At 40.9% G+C, this 14,326-nt stretch overlaps 1 protein-coding gene across 2 annotated transcripts in view; it reads right to left on the reverse strand.

Annotated features, from left to right (window-relative positions):
- Window positions 1–811: 811 nt before the first annotated feature.
- The window catches only part of Pgant2 (polypeptide N-acetylgalactosaminyltransferase 2), a 411,072-nt gene continuing 397,557 nt past the window's right edge, over window positions 812–14,326 (reverse strand). For both annotated transcript variants that reach the window (XM_070094694.1, XM_070094695.1), the window contains 2 exons: window positions 3,614–3,776; window positions 812–1,084 (listed from right to left, as the gene is read on the reverse strand). In XM_070094694.1, coding sequence (XP_069950795.1) covers window positions 3,621–3,776 — 156 coding nt within the window. In that variant the 3' untranslated portion in view covers window positions 812–1,084; window positions 3,614–3,620. The remainder of the gene's footprint in view (window positions 1,085–3,613; window positions 3,777–14,326) is intronic.

A 14,326-nucleotide genomic window follows, 5' to 3' on the forward strand; every position in this document is an offset into this window, starting at 1 on the left:
GACACATCGTCAGTGTGGCTTTGTTTATGCTGGAGTGAACATTAGTCTCCCTGCTCTTCCAAACATTTCACAATAATTCAGCGGTTGAGGCAGTGGTAGAGGCAGTGATAGAGGCAGTGATAGTGGCAGTGATAGAGGCAGTGGGTGAGGCAGTGGTATTTACTAACATATACGTATGTTATAAATAATAATAGTACATGTTAATATTAATAACATTTATAAAATAATAATAAATGTTATTCATAATGTACTATTATTATTTATAACATATATGTTAGTAAATATCACTGCCTCTATCGCTGCCTCTACCACTGCCTCTACCACTGCCTCTATCACTGCCTCTACCACTGCCTCTATCACTGCCTCTACCACTGCCTCTACCACTGCCTCTACCACTGCCTCTATCACCTCTACCACTGCCTCAACCACTCCAGTCACACTCAATCTACAAGCACCAAACAATGAATTATTGTGAAATGTTTGGAAGAGCAGGGAGACTAATGTACACTCCAGCATAAACAAAGCCACACTGACGATGTGTCAACCACTCCCTCGTATTTTTGTACAATTTCCTTCTTCAATTATATCGTATTATTATTATTATTATTATTATTACTATTGTTATTATTAGCAGTAGCAGAAATGTTTGATTCTTTGCTGTGTTCAAGAGTAAACACATGATGTCACCGTCCAATACCTGTCCAAATAGCCATTCCAATATGCAGTCATGAATGTGTTTACATTATTTATACTGTAGTTTAATAGCAAATAATGAACAAACAAAGCACTCACCACACTGAGTGGTGGGAGGGCTGGCTGCCAGTTGCGGGGGTCGGAGGGAGGGTAGTAGGGACTCGCAGGTGGCGGGAAACTTGAATATGATTTGGCGGCTGGGAATTTGGTGGCTGGGAATTTGGCAGTTGGGAATTCGCGAATGTGTGAAGCCCGCGAAAGCTGAAAACGTGAATGTTGAGGGAGACCTGTATATAGTACAAGAAATAATTTTTCAGTTACGGACTGATGTGGAATTCTCATTAATCTTCGGGTTTCTTTCAGGAGCTCCTCTTTTTGTTCAAACTACAAACTGAAATGGAAAATACTTTTCTTAAGTTATGAATTTTGTATAACATATACTCCCTCCCAGAGGGTGGGAAAAGATAACCAGATACCTATTTCAAGAAATTAAAAAAGAAACACCAGCCTCCTGGACATTATGTGAATTTTTCAAGAGTAGTGACTCTCGACCTACTCCAAAAATTTATTTTGGAATCATGTTAACAGTAAAACACATACTCACATATGAGTAAAAACAGGTTTAAAATAAAAAAGTAAAAATGCATTGCAACAAATTTAGGTTATCAAGGAAATAAAATAATGCACCATGATGCGGTGTTTGCTACTTTTTTGAAATAGAACATTCCATACAGAATTGATCTAGGCAATAGTTTCTCAAGAGTGAATTGATTACATACGTGTATATGGTGATACCCGAAAATGCTAATTTCTTGAGAATTTAGTTTTTCAAGTCCTTATTTTGAAGGAATTTATCCTAATGCAGACTACTGTTTTTAAAATGATTAAACTTGTTAAGAAAGTATGCTTTTCTTCTCTGAACAAATACAGTACTCATTTAGAAAAGGGCATTTAGGGTTAAGCATTTATATTTTTCCCCAATATATACTCACTAAAAAAAACATCCTGCATGCTCTCAACTAGCTTCAGCAAATTCTTAGCAACATTTTGCTGCTCATGGTTACTTTTGCTTTTTTAACAGAGGTCATGAGGACTAGACAACTTTCAACTAAATTCTTTCAATTTTTTTTTTTCAACAGGTCAGCCATCTCCCACCGAGGCAGGGTGACAAAAAAGAAAGAAAATCCCCGAAAAGAAAATCCTTTCATCATCATTCAACATTTTCACCTCACTCACGCATAATCACTTTGCAGAGGCACTCAGATATGACAGTTTAGAAGTCCCTCCAAACTGTCAATATCCCAAACCCTTCATTTAAAGTGCAGACAATGTACTCCCCATTTCCAGGACTCAAGTCCAGCTAACTGGTTTCCCTAAATCCCTTCACTAAATATTACCCTGTTCACACTCCAACAGCTTGTCAGGTCCCAAAAACCATTCATCTCCATTCACTTCTATCTGACACGTTCACACACGCTTACTGGAAGTCCAAGCCCCTAGCCCACAAAACCTCCTTTACCCCCTCCCTCCAACCTTTTTGAGGATGACCCATACCCCTCCTTCCTTCCCCTACAGATTTATATGCTCTCCAAGTCATTCTATACACAAATAACCCACACATAAAAGAGAGAAGCTTACGACGACGTTTCGGTCCGACTTGGACCATTGACAATGTTTCGGTCCAAGTCGGACCGAAACATCGTCATAAGCTTCTCTCTTTTATGTGCGGGTTATTTGTGTATCGTTCCAGTCACGGTATTGTGCCTTTTTGTTATTCAAGTCATTCTACTTTGATCCATTCTCTCTAAATGACCAAACCACCTCAACAACCCTTCTTCAGCCCTCTTGACTAATACTTTTAGTAACTCCACACCTCCTCCTAATTTCCACTCCGAATTCTCTGCATAATATTTACACCACACATTGCCCTTAGACAGGACATCTCCACTGCCTCCAGCCGCCTCCTCACTGCAGCAATTACAACCCAAGCTTCACACCCACATAAGAGTGTTGGTACCACTACTTTCGTACATTCCCTTCTTTGCCTCCATAGATAACGTTTTTTGTCTCCACAGATACCTCAATGTGCCACTTACCTTTTTTTCTTCATCAATTCTATGGTTAACCTCATCCTTCATAAACCCATCTGCTGACAAGTCAACTCCCAAATTCTATCTGAAAACATTCATTTCTTCCACACACCCTCTCCCCAATGTGATTACCAATTTTTCTTTATCTAAATCATTTGATACCCTCATCGCCTTACTCTTATCTATGTTCACTTTCAACTTTCTACCTCTACACACCCAAGTTATACCTATTAAAATACTCACCAACCTTAAGTGAAGACTGATTCTATTGCCAGCAATATCCTGCTACTTAGGACAGTTTTCAGCTGAATTAATCTACTGTTAGATGAGGCATCCAATGAGGGTGTTGGATAATAACACACAGCACACTGACATGCTGAATTGGTGGCTACACAAATTCAAGTCTGTATCAAATCAACCAATTATCCAAAAACTGGACAGCCAAGACTACTGATGTTTGCTGATTAGGCACATGTTGAAGGAATGTGTAAAGTTTCCTCTAGAAGACAGTTTTAAGATCTGTTTAAAATTCCTATATTTAAAGGCAGGGCACTTAAATGCTATGGTTCATTTATGTTAATAAGGTTATTTCTCAATGTATGATTTGTGGCTATATCAAGCCTCACCATTGGTTAATGAGACAGCATAGAGATCAACCAAATTTCTCCCCACAGAAGGGAAAACTATCCAAATAGTTAATCATGACATGCCTCTTAACCTGACTGACTTAACAGCATGCACACCACTTATACCACAAAAATAATTGTTTATACGGTACATAATTAATACAGAATCATGGTGACAAGACATTAGCTATATAGATTTCTCACCTTATTATTAAGATTTATTTACAATAAAAGACCATCGCTGAGTTAGTATTGTCTTATCACAGTTCTCTACTACTAATCCAACTGATTTTTCCTTTGCACTGTCTACACACAGACTAAGTCCTTCTGCCATTAGTAATCGATCACCATCTGTGCGTATCCATTTCTGGAAAAACAGGACCGTAAAAATGATTAGAGTCTATAAGTTTTTGGAATAAGTAAAACGGAAAACAAGCTTTGAAAAGGACTGAATGATAAATTGTAATCACATAAACCACAACTCTCTATTTAGATACAGTGGAACCTCAAATATCGAACTTAATCCGTTCCAGGAGTTAGTTCTAAATTCAAAAAGTCTGAAAAGCGAAGCATTATTTCCCATAACAAATAATGGAAATGAACATCCTCAAAAGGTAGCTTATGAGAGGTATTTACAAAACAGAAGTGTTATAAGAAGAGTAGAGTATATGGAGAGTAAAAGAAAGGTGAAGAGAGTGGTGAGAGAGTGCAAAAGGAGAGCAGATGATAGAGTGGGAGAGGTACTGTCAAGAAATTTTAATGAAAATAAGAAAAAATTCTGGAGTTAAACAAGTTAAGAAAGCCAAGGGAACAAATGGATTTGTCAGTTAAAAACAGAGTAGGGGAGTTAGTAGATGGGGAAATGGAGGTTTTGGGTAGATGGCGAGAATATTTTGAGGAACTTTTAAATATCGACGAAGAAAGGGAGGCAGTAATTTCATGCACTGGCCAGGGAGGTATACCATCTTTTAGGAGTGAAGAAGAGCAGGATGTAAGTGTGGTGGAGGTACGTGAGGCATTACGTAGAATGAAAGGGGGTAAAGCAGCTAGAACTGACAGGATCATGACAGAAATGTTAAAAGCAGGGGGGGACATAGTGTTGGAGTGGTTGGTATTTTTGTTTAATAAATGTATGAAAGAGGGGAAGGTACCTAGGGATTGGCGGAGAGCATGTATAGTCCCTTTATATAAAGGAAAGGGGGACAAAAGAGACTGTAAAAATTATAGAGGAATAAGTTTACTTAGTATACCAGGAAAAGTGTACGGTAGGGTTATTATTGAAAGAATTAGAGGTAAGACAGAATGTAGAATTGCGGATGAGCAAGGAGGTTTAAGAGTTGGTAGTGGATGTGTAGATCAAGTGTTTACATTGAAGCATATATGTGAGCAGTATTTAGATAAAGGTAGGGAAGTTTTTATTGCATTTATGGATATAGAAAAGGCATATGATAGAGTGGATAGGGAAGCAGTGTGGCAGATGTTGCAAGTACTATATGGAATAGGTGGTAAGATACTAAATGCTGTAAAGAGTTTTTCTGAGGATAGTGAGGCTCAGGTTAGAGTGTGTAGAAGAGAGGGAGACTACTTCCCGGTAAAAGTAGGTCTTAGACAGGGATGTGTAATGTCACCTTGGTTGTTTAATATATTTATAGATGGGGTTATGAGGATAACAAAAAGATTAGGTGATGAAAGATTGAATATCAGATTGGAGGGAGAGAGTATGGAGGAGGTGAACGTATTCAGATATTTGGGAGTGGACGTGTCAGCGGATGGGTCTATGAAAGATGAGGTGAATCATAGAATTGATGAGGGAAAAAGAGTGAGTGGTGCACTTAGGAGTCTGTGGAGACAAAGAACTTTGTCCTTGGAGGCAAAGAGGGGAATGTATGAGAGTATAGTTTTACCAACGCTCTTATATGGGTGTGAAGCGTGGGTGATGAATGTTGCAGCGAGGAGAAGGCTGGAGGCAGTGGAGATGTCATGTCTGAGGGCAATGTGTGGTGTGAATATAATGCAGAGAATTCGTAGTTTGGAAGTTAGGAGGAGGTGCGGGATTACCAAAACTGTTGTCCAGAGGGCTGAGGAAGGGTTGTTGAGGTGGTTCGGACATGTAGAGAGAATGGAGCGAAACAGAATGACTTCAAGAGTGTATCAGTCTGTAGTGGAAGGAAGGCGGGGTAGGGGTCGGCCTAGGAAGGGTTGGAGGGAGGGGGTAAAGGAGGTTTTGTGTGCGAGGGGCTTGGACTTCCAGCAGGCATGCGTGAGCGTGTTTGATAGGAGTGAATGGAGACAAATGGTTTTTAATACTTGACGTGCTGTTGGAGTGTGAGCAAAGTAACATTTATGAAGGGATTCAGGGAAACCGGCAGGCTGGACTTGAGTCCTGGAGATGGGAAGTACAGTGCCTGCACTCTGAAGGAGGGGTGTTAATGTTGCAGTTTAAAAACTGTAGTGTAAAGCACCCTTCTGGCAAGACAGTGATGGAGTGAATGATGGTGAAAGTTTTGCTTTTTCGGGCCACCCTGCCTTGGTGGGAATCGGCCGGTGTGATAATAAAAAAATAAAAAAAAGATGGGGTTGTAAGAGAAGTAAATACTAGGGTGTTCGGGAGAGGGGAAATCAAATTAATCCGTGCAAGACACCCAAAAGTATTGAAAAAAAATTTTTTTACCACATAAAATATTAATTTTAATACATACAAACATGACACTTACCTTTATTGAAGATCTGGTGATGATTGATGGGATGGGAGGAGGGGAGAGTGTAGATGGTGTTAGTGTTTAGAAGGGGAATACCCTTCCATTAGGACTTGAGGTGTCAAGTCCTTTTCCGGGGATACTTCCCTTCTTCTTTTAACCCCTTCAGGGTCCAAGGCCAAAATCTGAAGTGGTGCTCCAGTGTCCAAGAAATTTTGAAAAAAAAAAAAATTATTTTTTCTTACAGAATTAAAGAGCATATTTTTGTGAAGGTAATAAGACAAAAAAAAAATTCTGATCAGTACTTACCGAGATACAGTGCCAAGAAGTTTGTCAAAAATTATGTGGTGGCGGCAACATCGACGAATTCCACATACGCGCATTACATTATTTTGCGGTTTTTATTGTTTTTTCTTTTCTTTTCCAATTTTTTTCTATTCCTACTAACATTTGGGGCCTGAGAGACCAATACTGTATATAATGTATATATATAAACTCACTGTATTGAACACAATAACTGCACTAAAGTTATTATCATATTATTGTTTACCACTGTTGTTTATTACAATAAACATGCACAAATCTTGTATAATACTAATGTTCTATCATATATTTACATATTTACAATCACTGGACATGGTTTTAGAACTGCTGGAGCTTGTGGAACTCCTTGAAACAAGGCACCATGCACAGAGGCACCTTACATTCCTCACACATAAACCGAGTGTCTTTGCGTCTTTGTTGCCGTCGTTTTGTTTGTGCACAGACGATGCATCTCTTCTGAGCAAATTTCTTCTGAGTTGAAGGAAGTTGTATTATGAAATGATCACCTTCCCTCCTCAAACGCTTGGGTATATCCTGAGGAATTCGAGGACCGTGTTGTATAGCAGGTGTTCTTACCTGGTACTTCATTATGAGTTGTCTGACAACAGACAAACAAAATTCACCATACGGTGGTCTGTTGCCAGTCTTTATTTGGTACATATTATATGCATTGAGCATTGAAATGTCCATGAGAGGGAAGAAAAGTTTCATGTACCACTTGTAACTCTTACGAACACAGTCAACAAAACCAATCTGCATGTCACATTTGTCAACCAAGCGCATGTTTTGTGTATAATCAATCACTGTCACTGGTTTTCGAATACGTTCATTAGTCACTCGATCAACTTTGCCACTGTCTTGCATTCATTACGGTGAATGGTTGTCAACAATGTGACATCTCGTTTGTCATACCACCGTAATGCCATGATGTCATTGGCAGTAAACACCTGCACGTCATCACCACGAGCACCTGCGTTGAGCCTGGGCATATGTTTACGATTAGAACGCACTGTGCCACACACATCTGTCTTGTTCACTCGCATGAAATCACTGAGTAATGGGCTTGTGTACCAGTTATCGGTATATAATGTATGCCCCTTACCAAGATAAGGTGCCATCATGTTTCTCACTCCGTCCCCTGAGATACCCAATAACATCTTGGTATCTTTCAATGTTTTACTACCCATGTATACAACAATATCCAACACCAGGCCACTGTCACAATCACAGAGTACAAACAGTTTTATACCAAAGCATTTCCTCTTGCTCGGTATATACTGCTTGAATGACAGTCTACCTTTGAACAAAATCAAAGACTCGTCAATTACAAGATTCTTGAATGGATAAAAGTATATGCTGAACTTTTGTTTGAGATACATGAAAACATTTCTAATCTTGTATAACCTGTCACTTCTGTCAGGCCTGGTTTTGTCAGAGAAGTGCAACATACGTAAGAGTAAGATAAACCTGTTCACTGGTATGATTTCACTGAAGACCGGGGTAGAAATTAGCTGATCTGTGGACCAGTATGCTTTTATATTATGCTTATAGACGTGAGGCACAAGCATTATTGTTGCAAAAAGCAAATACATTTCTGCAACAGTCGTCTCTTTCCACCTGTGTAGTCTTGACTGTGGTGATAAGATCGTATTTGCCATGGTGTACTCAAAATACTTATTACTTTCCCTGACAATAATTTCCATCAATGGCTGGTCAAAGAATAATTCAAAGAATTTCAGTTCATTGGCCGTGGTTCCAAGGGGACAAGTAGGTAGAATTCCACTTTGAGAGTCATCAAAGTGGTGAGGCTTGGGAACAAAATTGGGATTTTGCTGCCAATCCCACATACGGTTTGCTGGTGGATACTGGACATCATAGGCTGGTTGTGGTTGTGGTGGGCTGGTGGCTGGCGCTCTGCTTTGTCCTTGAACTGACGAGTCAGCAGCGTGGGTCCCAGCGTGGCCTGGTGAGTCACGCATGGCTGTGCCACTACCATCACCACTAACACCATCCACTGATGCCTGTGGTCTATCTATGCCAAGTGTAGCCACATCATCCTCACTATCACTACCTAAAACTGGTGTTGGGCCACGGGATGTACTCCGGGATGTATTCCGTCCTCTGGGCACAGCATAGGGTACACTACCCGAGCGCATGCGGCGGCGAACATACCGACGCTTCACTGGTGAATATGATTCCTCACTATCACTACTCGAATGATCGTCGAGCGCAATAAAATCACAGTCCACGTCACTATCATCATCATTACTGAAGTCAGAGGCCTGGCCACGCGAAAATATTAGTTTTCTCTTGCGATGAGGAACAACCGACCATGAGTCACGAGTGCCCACACCAGAGGTAGAAGGTTGAGGATCGTCAGGGTTTTCTGCACTATTATCGATATCCTGGTCATTCTTTTCGGTCACTAACTGATCAAAGCCGTAGAATTCGTCTTCATTTCCACTTCCATCAGTGTCAGAACTATCAGATAGGAAGAGGAGAGTCCCAATTTTCCGGGGAGTGAGAGCTGACTTGTGACGAGGCATGGTGAACAAGGGTAACTGAGCCGGCATTCCCACAATGCTATGCGGGCGCCTAGATTTTTTGTTTATGGCGCACACCCACCACGCAGACCCGTTCTCTCACATGTAGGCCTATGAGCGTTTTCGCGCTAAATTTGACGGCGCTAGAATTTTGGCGTAGATCTACGGTTTGGACACTCAACGTGAAGCCGTAGATCTACGGGACGGACCCTGAAAGGGTTAATGCCACTAGGACCAGCTTGAGTCACTGGACCTCTGTCGCACAACATATCTGTCCATAGAGGCCTGTACCTCCCGTTCCTTTATGACATTCCTAAAGTGTTTCACAACATTGTCAGTGTCACAATTAAACACTTGTTCAGGTTTCAGTTCTTCACTGTCTATGTACTCCTTGAATTCCTGCACATATTTTTCAGCTGCTTTTTGGTCCGAACTGGCAGCCTCACCATGCCTTATCACACTATGTATGCCACTACGATTCTTAAATCTCTCAAACCAACCTTTGCTGGCCTTAAATTCACTCACATCACCACTAGTTGCAGGCATTTTTCTAATTAAATCGTCATGCAACTTCCTAGCCTTTTCACATATGATAGCTTGAGAGATGCTATCCCCTGCTATCTGTTTTTCGTTTATCCACACCAATAACAGTCTCTCAACATCTTCTATCACTTGCGATCTCAGTTTCGAAAACAAAGTTGCACCTTTGGCAAGAACAGCTTCCTTGATTGCCGTTTTCTTGGCCACAATAGTAGCGATGGTTGATTGGGGTTTTGTGTACAACCTGGCCAGCTCGGAGACACGCACTCCACTTTCATACTTAGCAATGATCTCTTTCTTCATATCCATTGTAATTCTCACCCTTTTTGCTGTAGGGTTGGCACTAGAAGCTTTCTTGGGGCCCATGGCGACTTATTTTGCAGGTGCAATCACTAAAAACGCTGTGATAATACGAAATGTTCCGATTGTATGTTTGGATGGGACCGTGGTGGCTGGCTGGCTTGTAAACACTGGCCACAAGTGGACGCGTCTCGAATGGAATGAATTGTGTTGGTCGAGTTTTTTAGTGCAAGTCAAGGCAAAATTTTTGCGTTAAAATATATCACTAGTCGGATTTAACGTTAGATGATGCCATCGAAGGTCCACTGTACTGTGTATTTTTTATACGTATATACTTCTAAACTTGTATTCTGGGCACCTCTGCAAAAACAGTGATTTTATGTAAGTGAGGTGAAAGTGTTGAATGATGATGAAAGTATTTTCTTTTTGGGGATTTTCTTTCTTTTTGGATCACCCTGCCTCGGTGGGAGACGGCCGACTTGTTAAAAAAAAAAAAAAAAAAAACAATTAATCCGTTCCAGAAACCCAAAAATATTCACAAAGAAAAAAATACATTTTACAGAGATTAATTACAGTTTTACATACACACAACAAATATAGTGTTCAATTATGTATTAATAAATGTAAATAAACATATAAAATAACATTTTTACTTACCTTTATTGAAGAGTGGTGATGACATCTGGAAGATAGGGAGGAGGAGAGAGGGAGTTGGGGTTAGTGTTTGGAAGGAGAATCCCCCTCCATGACGACTTCAGGTGTCAAAGCCCTCTCTGGGGTTACTTCCCTTCTCTGTCTTATAATGCCACTAGGACCAGCTTGAGAGTCACTGGACCCCTGTCTCACAAAATAACTGTCCACAGTCCTCTGTTTCTGGTGCCTCTTTAAGATTTCCCTAAAATGGGACATGGTTCTGTCACTGAACTCGTTGCAAAGATGGCTTGTTTCAGCTTGCTCAGGGTGGTACTTCTGCACAAACATTTGGACATCATTCCACTTGGCACAAATCTCCTTAATCTTTGAAGAAGGCACCTCATCCACTCCCTCTCCCTCCTCCCCTTAAGCAAGATCTTCAGCTGTGGTCTGATACTGTTCCAAATGAAGCTCTTCCAGCTCTTCAGTGGTTAGCTCTTCCCTGTGGTCCTCCACCAACTCTTCCACATCCTCGCCACTCACGTCCAGCCCCAGGGTGTTCCCAAATGCCACAATAGAGTCCACAACAGGCAGGGGGTCAGCTGGGTCAGGGATAGGGTCAGGGTCAGCCTCAAACCCTTCAAAATCCCTCTTTTGGACACAATCTGGCAACAGTTGTCTCCAAGCAGAGTTCAAAGTCCTGGAAGTCACTCCCTCCCAAGCCTTACCTATAAGGCTTATGGAGCTGTAGATATTGAAGTGATTCCTCCAGAACTCTCTTAGGGTCAACTTAGTGTCTGTGGTCACTTCAAAGCACTTTTCAAACACTGCTTTTGGGCTGGAGGAGAGGAGTGGTGTTAGGAGGCAAGAACTTCACTGTTATAAAACTGAAGTCCCTAGACAAGAGATCTAATAAGTTTAGAGGATGAGCAAGAGCATTGTCCATTAACAGGAGGCACTTGAGTGGCAAATTATTGTCTAGGAGGTATTTTCTCACACTGGGGCCAAACACTTCATGGACCCACTCTTTGAAAATTTGCCTTGTGACCCATGCCTTATTATTTGCTTTCCACAAGACACATAACTTGTTCTTTATGACATTGTTTTTTTTAAACACTCTGGGATTTTCTGAATGATACACAAGTAAAAACTTCACTTTAAAATCACCACTAGGTTAGCACAGAATAAAAGAGTTAGCCTGTCTTTCATAGGCTTGTGTCCTGGGAGTGCCTTTTCCTCCTGAGTAATATAGGTCCTCTTTGGTATTTTCTTCTAAAACAGGCCTGTTTCGTCACAACTGAACACTTGTTGAGGTTTTAATTTTTCAGTGTCTATGTAAACCTTAAACTCCAGTACAAACTTCTCAGCTGCCCGTTTCTCTGAACTGGCTGCCTCACCATGCCTTACAACATTGTGTATGCCACTACGCTTCTTAAATCTGTCAAACCAGCCTCTGCTGGCCTTAAATTCACTATCAGCACTGGTTCCAGGAGTTTTCTGTACCAGATCGGCATGCAACTTCCTTGCCTTTTTGCAAATAATGGTCTCTGAAACACTATCACCTGCCATCTCTTCATCCTTGATCCACACAAGCAACAGCTTCTCAACCTGATCGATTGTCTGTGGTCATGTTTTGGTTAGCATATTAACACCTTTTGCAACATCAGCTTCCTTGATTTGTTCTTTCTTTGCCAGGATAAAACCGATGGTCGACTTTTTTTTCCCATACATCCTGGCAAGCTCAACAAGTCTCACACCACTCTCATACTTCTGTATTATTTCCTTCTTCATATCTATGGTGTTTCTCATTTTCTTTACCACAGGGGTACCACTAGCAAGTTTCTTTGGAACCATGGTAGCTTATTTCACAGTCCCACAAGGACTAAACACAATAAAATAATCGTAAAATGTTTGAATGAGAGCGCAGGTTAGTGTTCACTCAAGCATCAACAAAACCAGCCTGACTCACGGCGCCTGCATGGGGACACGGACAGAGTGGGTTGTCGGACAGGTCCAGTACCCGGCGGTTCGAAAATAGGGGCGAGTTCGATAATAGAGACAAAGTTGTTTTGAAAAAAGTGTTCGATTCTCGAAGAGTTCGATAAGTGATATGTTCGAAATTTGAGATTCCACTGTGAAAGCTTTTGACCAAATGCAGTATAGTATAGGTATGATTTCATAACACAATATTTTAGGTGAAAAAAAATTTATAAATTTTCCATGAATTATGTGCTGGTTATACTGGTATCATTGCACCACAGTACATCACTTCTTCAGCTGGAATAAGGAAAATGATAGTCAAGCATCACCACCACCAGTAACTACACTACTAAGTATTTTGTAGAATACTGCTGACTTGTGCACAAATTGTGTTAAAAATTAAACTGGCTTGCAGACAAATTAAAGTTTGGAACTGATACAATTAGGTTTGAGTCTGCATTACACCCCTTTACATAATCTGATGTTTCAATCCAGGAACTGTACGACTATTCTTCTTCCTTAGCTAGTCGATCAGCTCTGCAGAGCAGAGGTGAAAGAGGGGTCACACTAATTACTCCCCTCATTCGCTCATGCAACAGGTTCAGGAACCACAGCTTATTTTCTTCAGCTGCATAGAAGAAGTAAAATGTGAGTCACACTAGTCACCCCAAAATATCAAACTTCCTCAGCTCATCAGGGAAATTTAGCTCAATCACCTCACGAGTTCGATCCCCGCCCATACTGTGGTTTGTTTGCAATTGTTTCATTACAATTTCTTGAGTCATGACAACACCTTTGAGGGGACTTGAGCTAGAGTTCATCACAACCACACTGGTGGGAGATTCATCTGTAAAAACTTGTATTTGTGGTCACAGTGGTGCCTATGCTAACCTTCCTATAGTGTATAAATATACCTAGTTGGATGAATCTTATTGTAGCCAGCTGGCCCAGTAGTTAATGCATCGGTCTGGAGTTTTACGACTCACTCACCACGAGTTCAATCCCCGCCCGTACATTGGTTTGTTTGCAATCGTATCATTGCAATTTCTTATTAACAATAATAATAATAATAAATTTATTTTGACATGATACATGGTTGTACAAAAGAATATAATAGTTGAGTGTACATGCCAAAAGCCCCTTGTATGCAGAGCATTTCGGGCAAACTTAATATTAACTTAAGATTAATAAGTTTCAGTCAGGTTCAGCAATATTATTATATTCATGAGAAGCACTGAGCTAGGACTCAAGTCCGGCTAACTGGATTTCCTTAATCCCTTCACAAAATATTACCTCACTGCAGCATTAACAACCCATGCTTCACACTCACATAAGAGTGTCGGTACCACTATATACGCTTGTACATTCCCATCTTTGGCTCCATGGATAATGTTTTTTGTCTCCACAGACACCTCAATGCACCACTCACCTTTTTTCCTTCATCAATTCTATGGTTAACCTCATCCTTCATAAATGCATCTGCTGATAAATCTACTCCCAAATAGTTGAATACATTCATATCTTTTGTAGTGGAGGGAAGGCGGGGTAGGGGTCGGCCGAGGAAAGGTTGGAGGGAGGAGGTAAAGGAGGTTTTGTGTGCGGAGGGCTTGGACTTCCAGCAAGCATGCGTGAGCGTTTTTGATAGGAATGAATGAAGACAAGTGGTTTTTAATACTTGATGTGCTGTTGAAGTGTGAGCAAAGTAACATTTATGATGGGATTCAGGGAAACTGGCAGGCCGGACTTGAGTCCTGGAGATGGGAAGTACAGTGTCTGCACTTTGAAGGAGAGGTATTAATGTTGCAGTTTTATAACTGTAGTGTAGAGCACCCCTCTGGCAAGACAGTGATGGAGTGAATGATGATTAAAGCTTTTCTTTTTCGGGCCACCCTGCCTTGGTG

The sequence above is a fragment of the Cherax quadricarinatus genome, chromosome 47 (genome assembly GCF_038502225.1).
Source record: "Cherax quadricarinatus isolate ZL_2023a chromosome 47, ASM3850222v1, whole genome shotgun sequence".
Lineage (NCBI taxonomy): Eukaryota > Metazoa > Arthropoda > Malacostraca > Decapoda > Parastacidae > Cherax > Cherax quadricarinatus.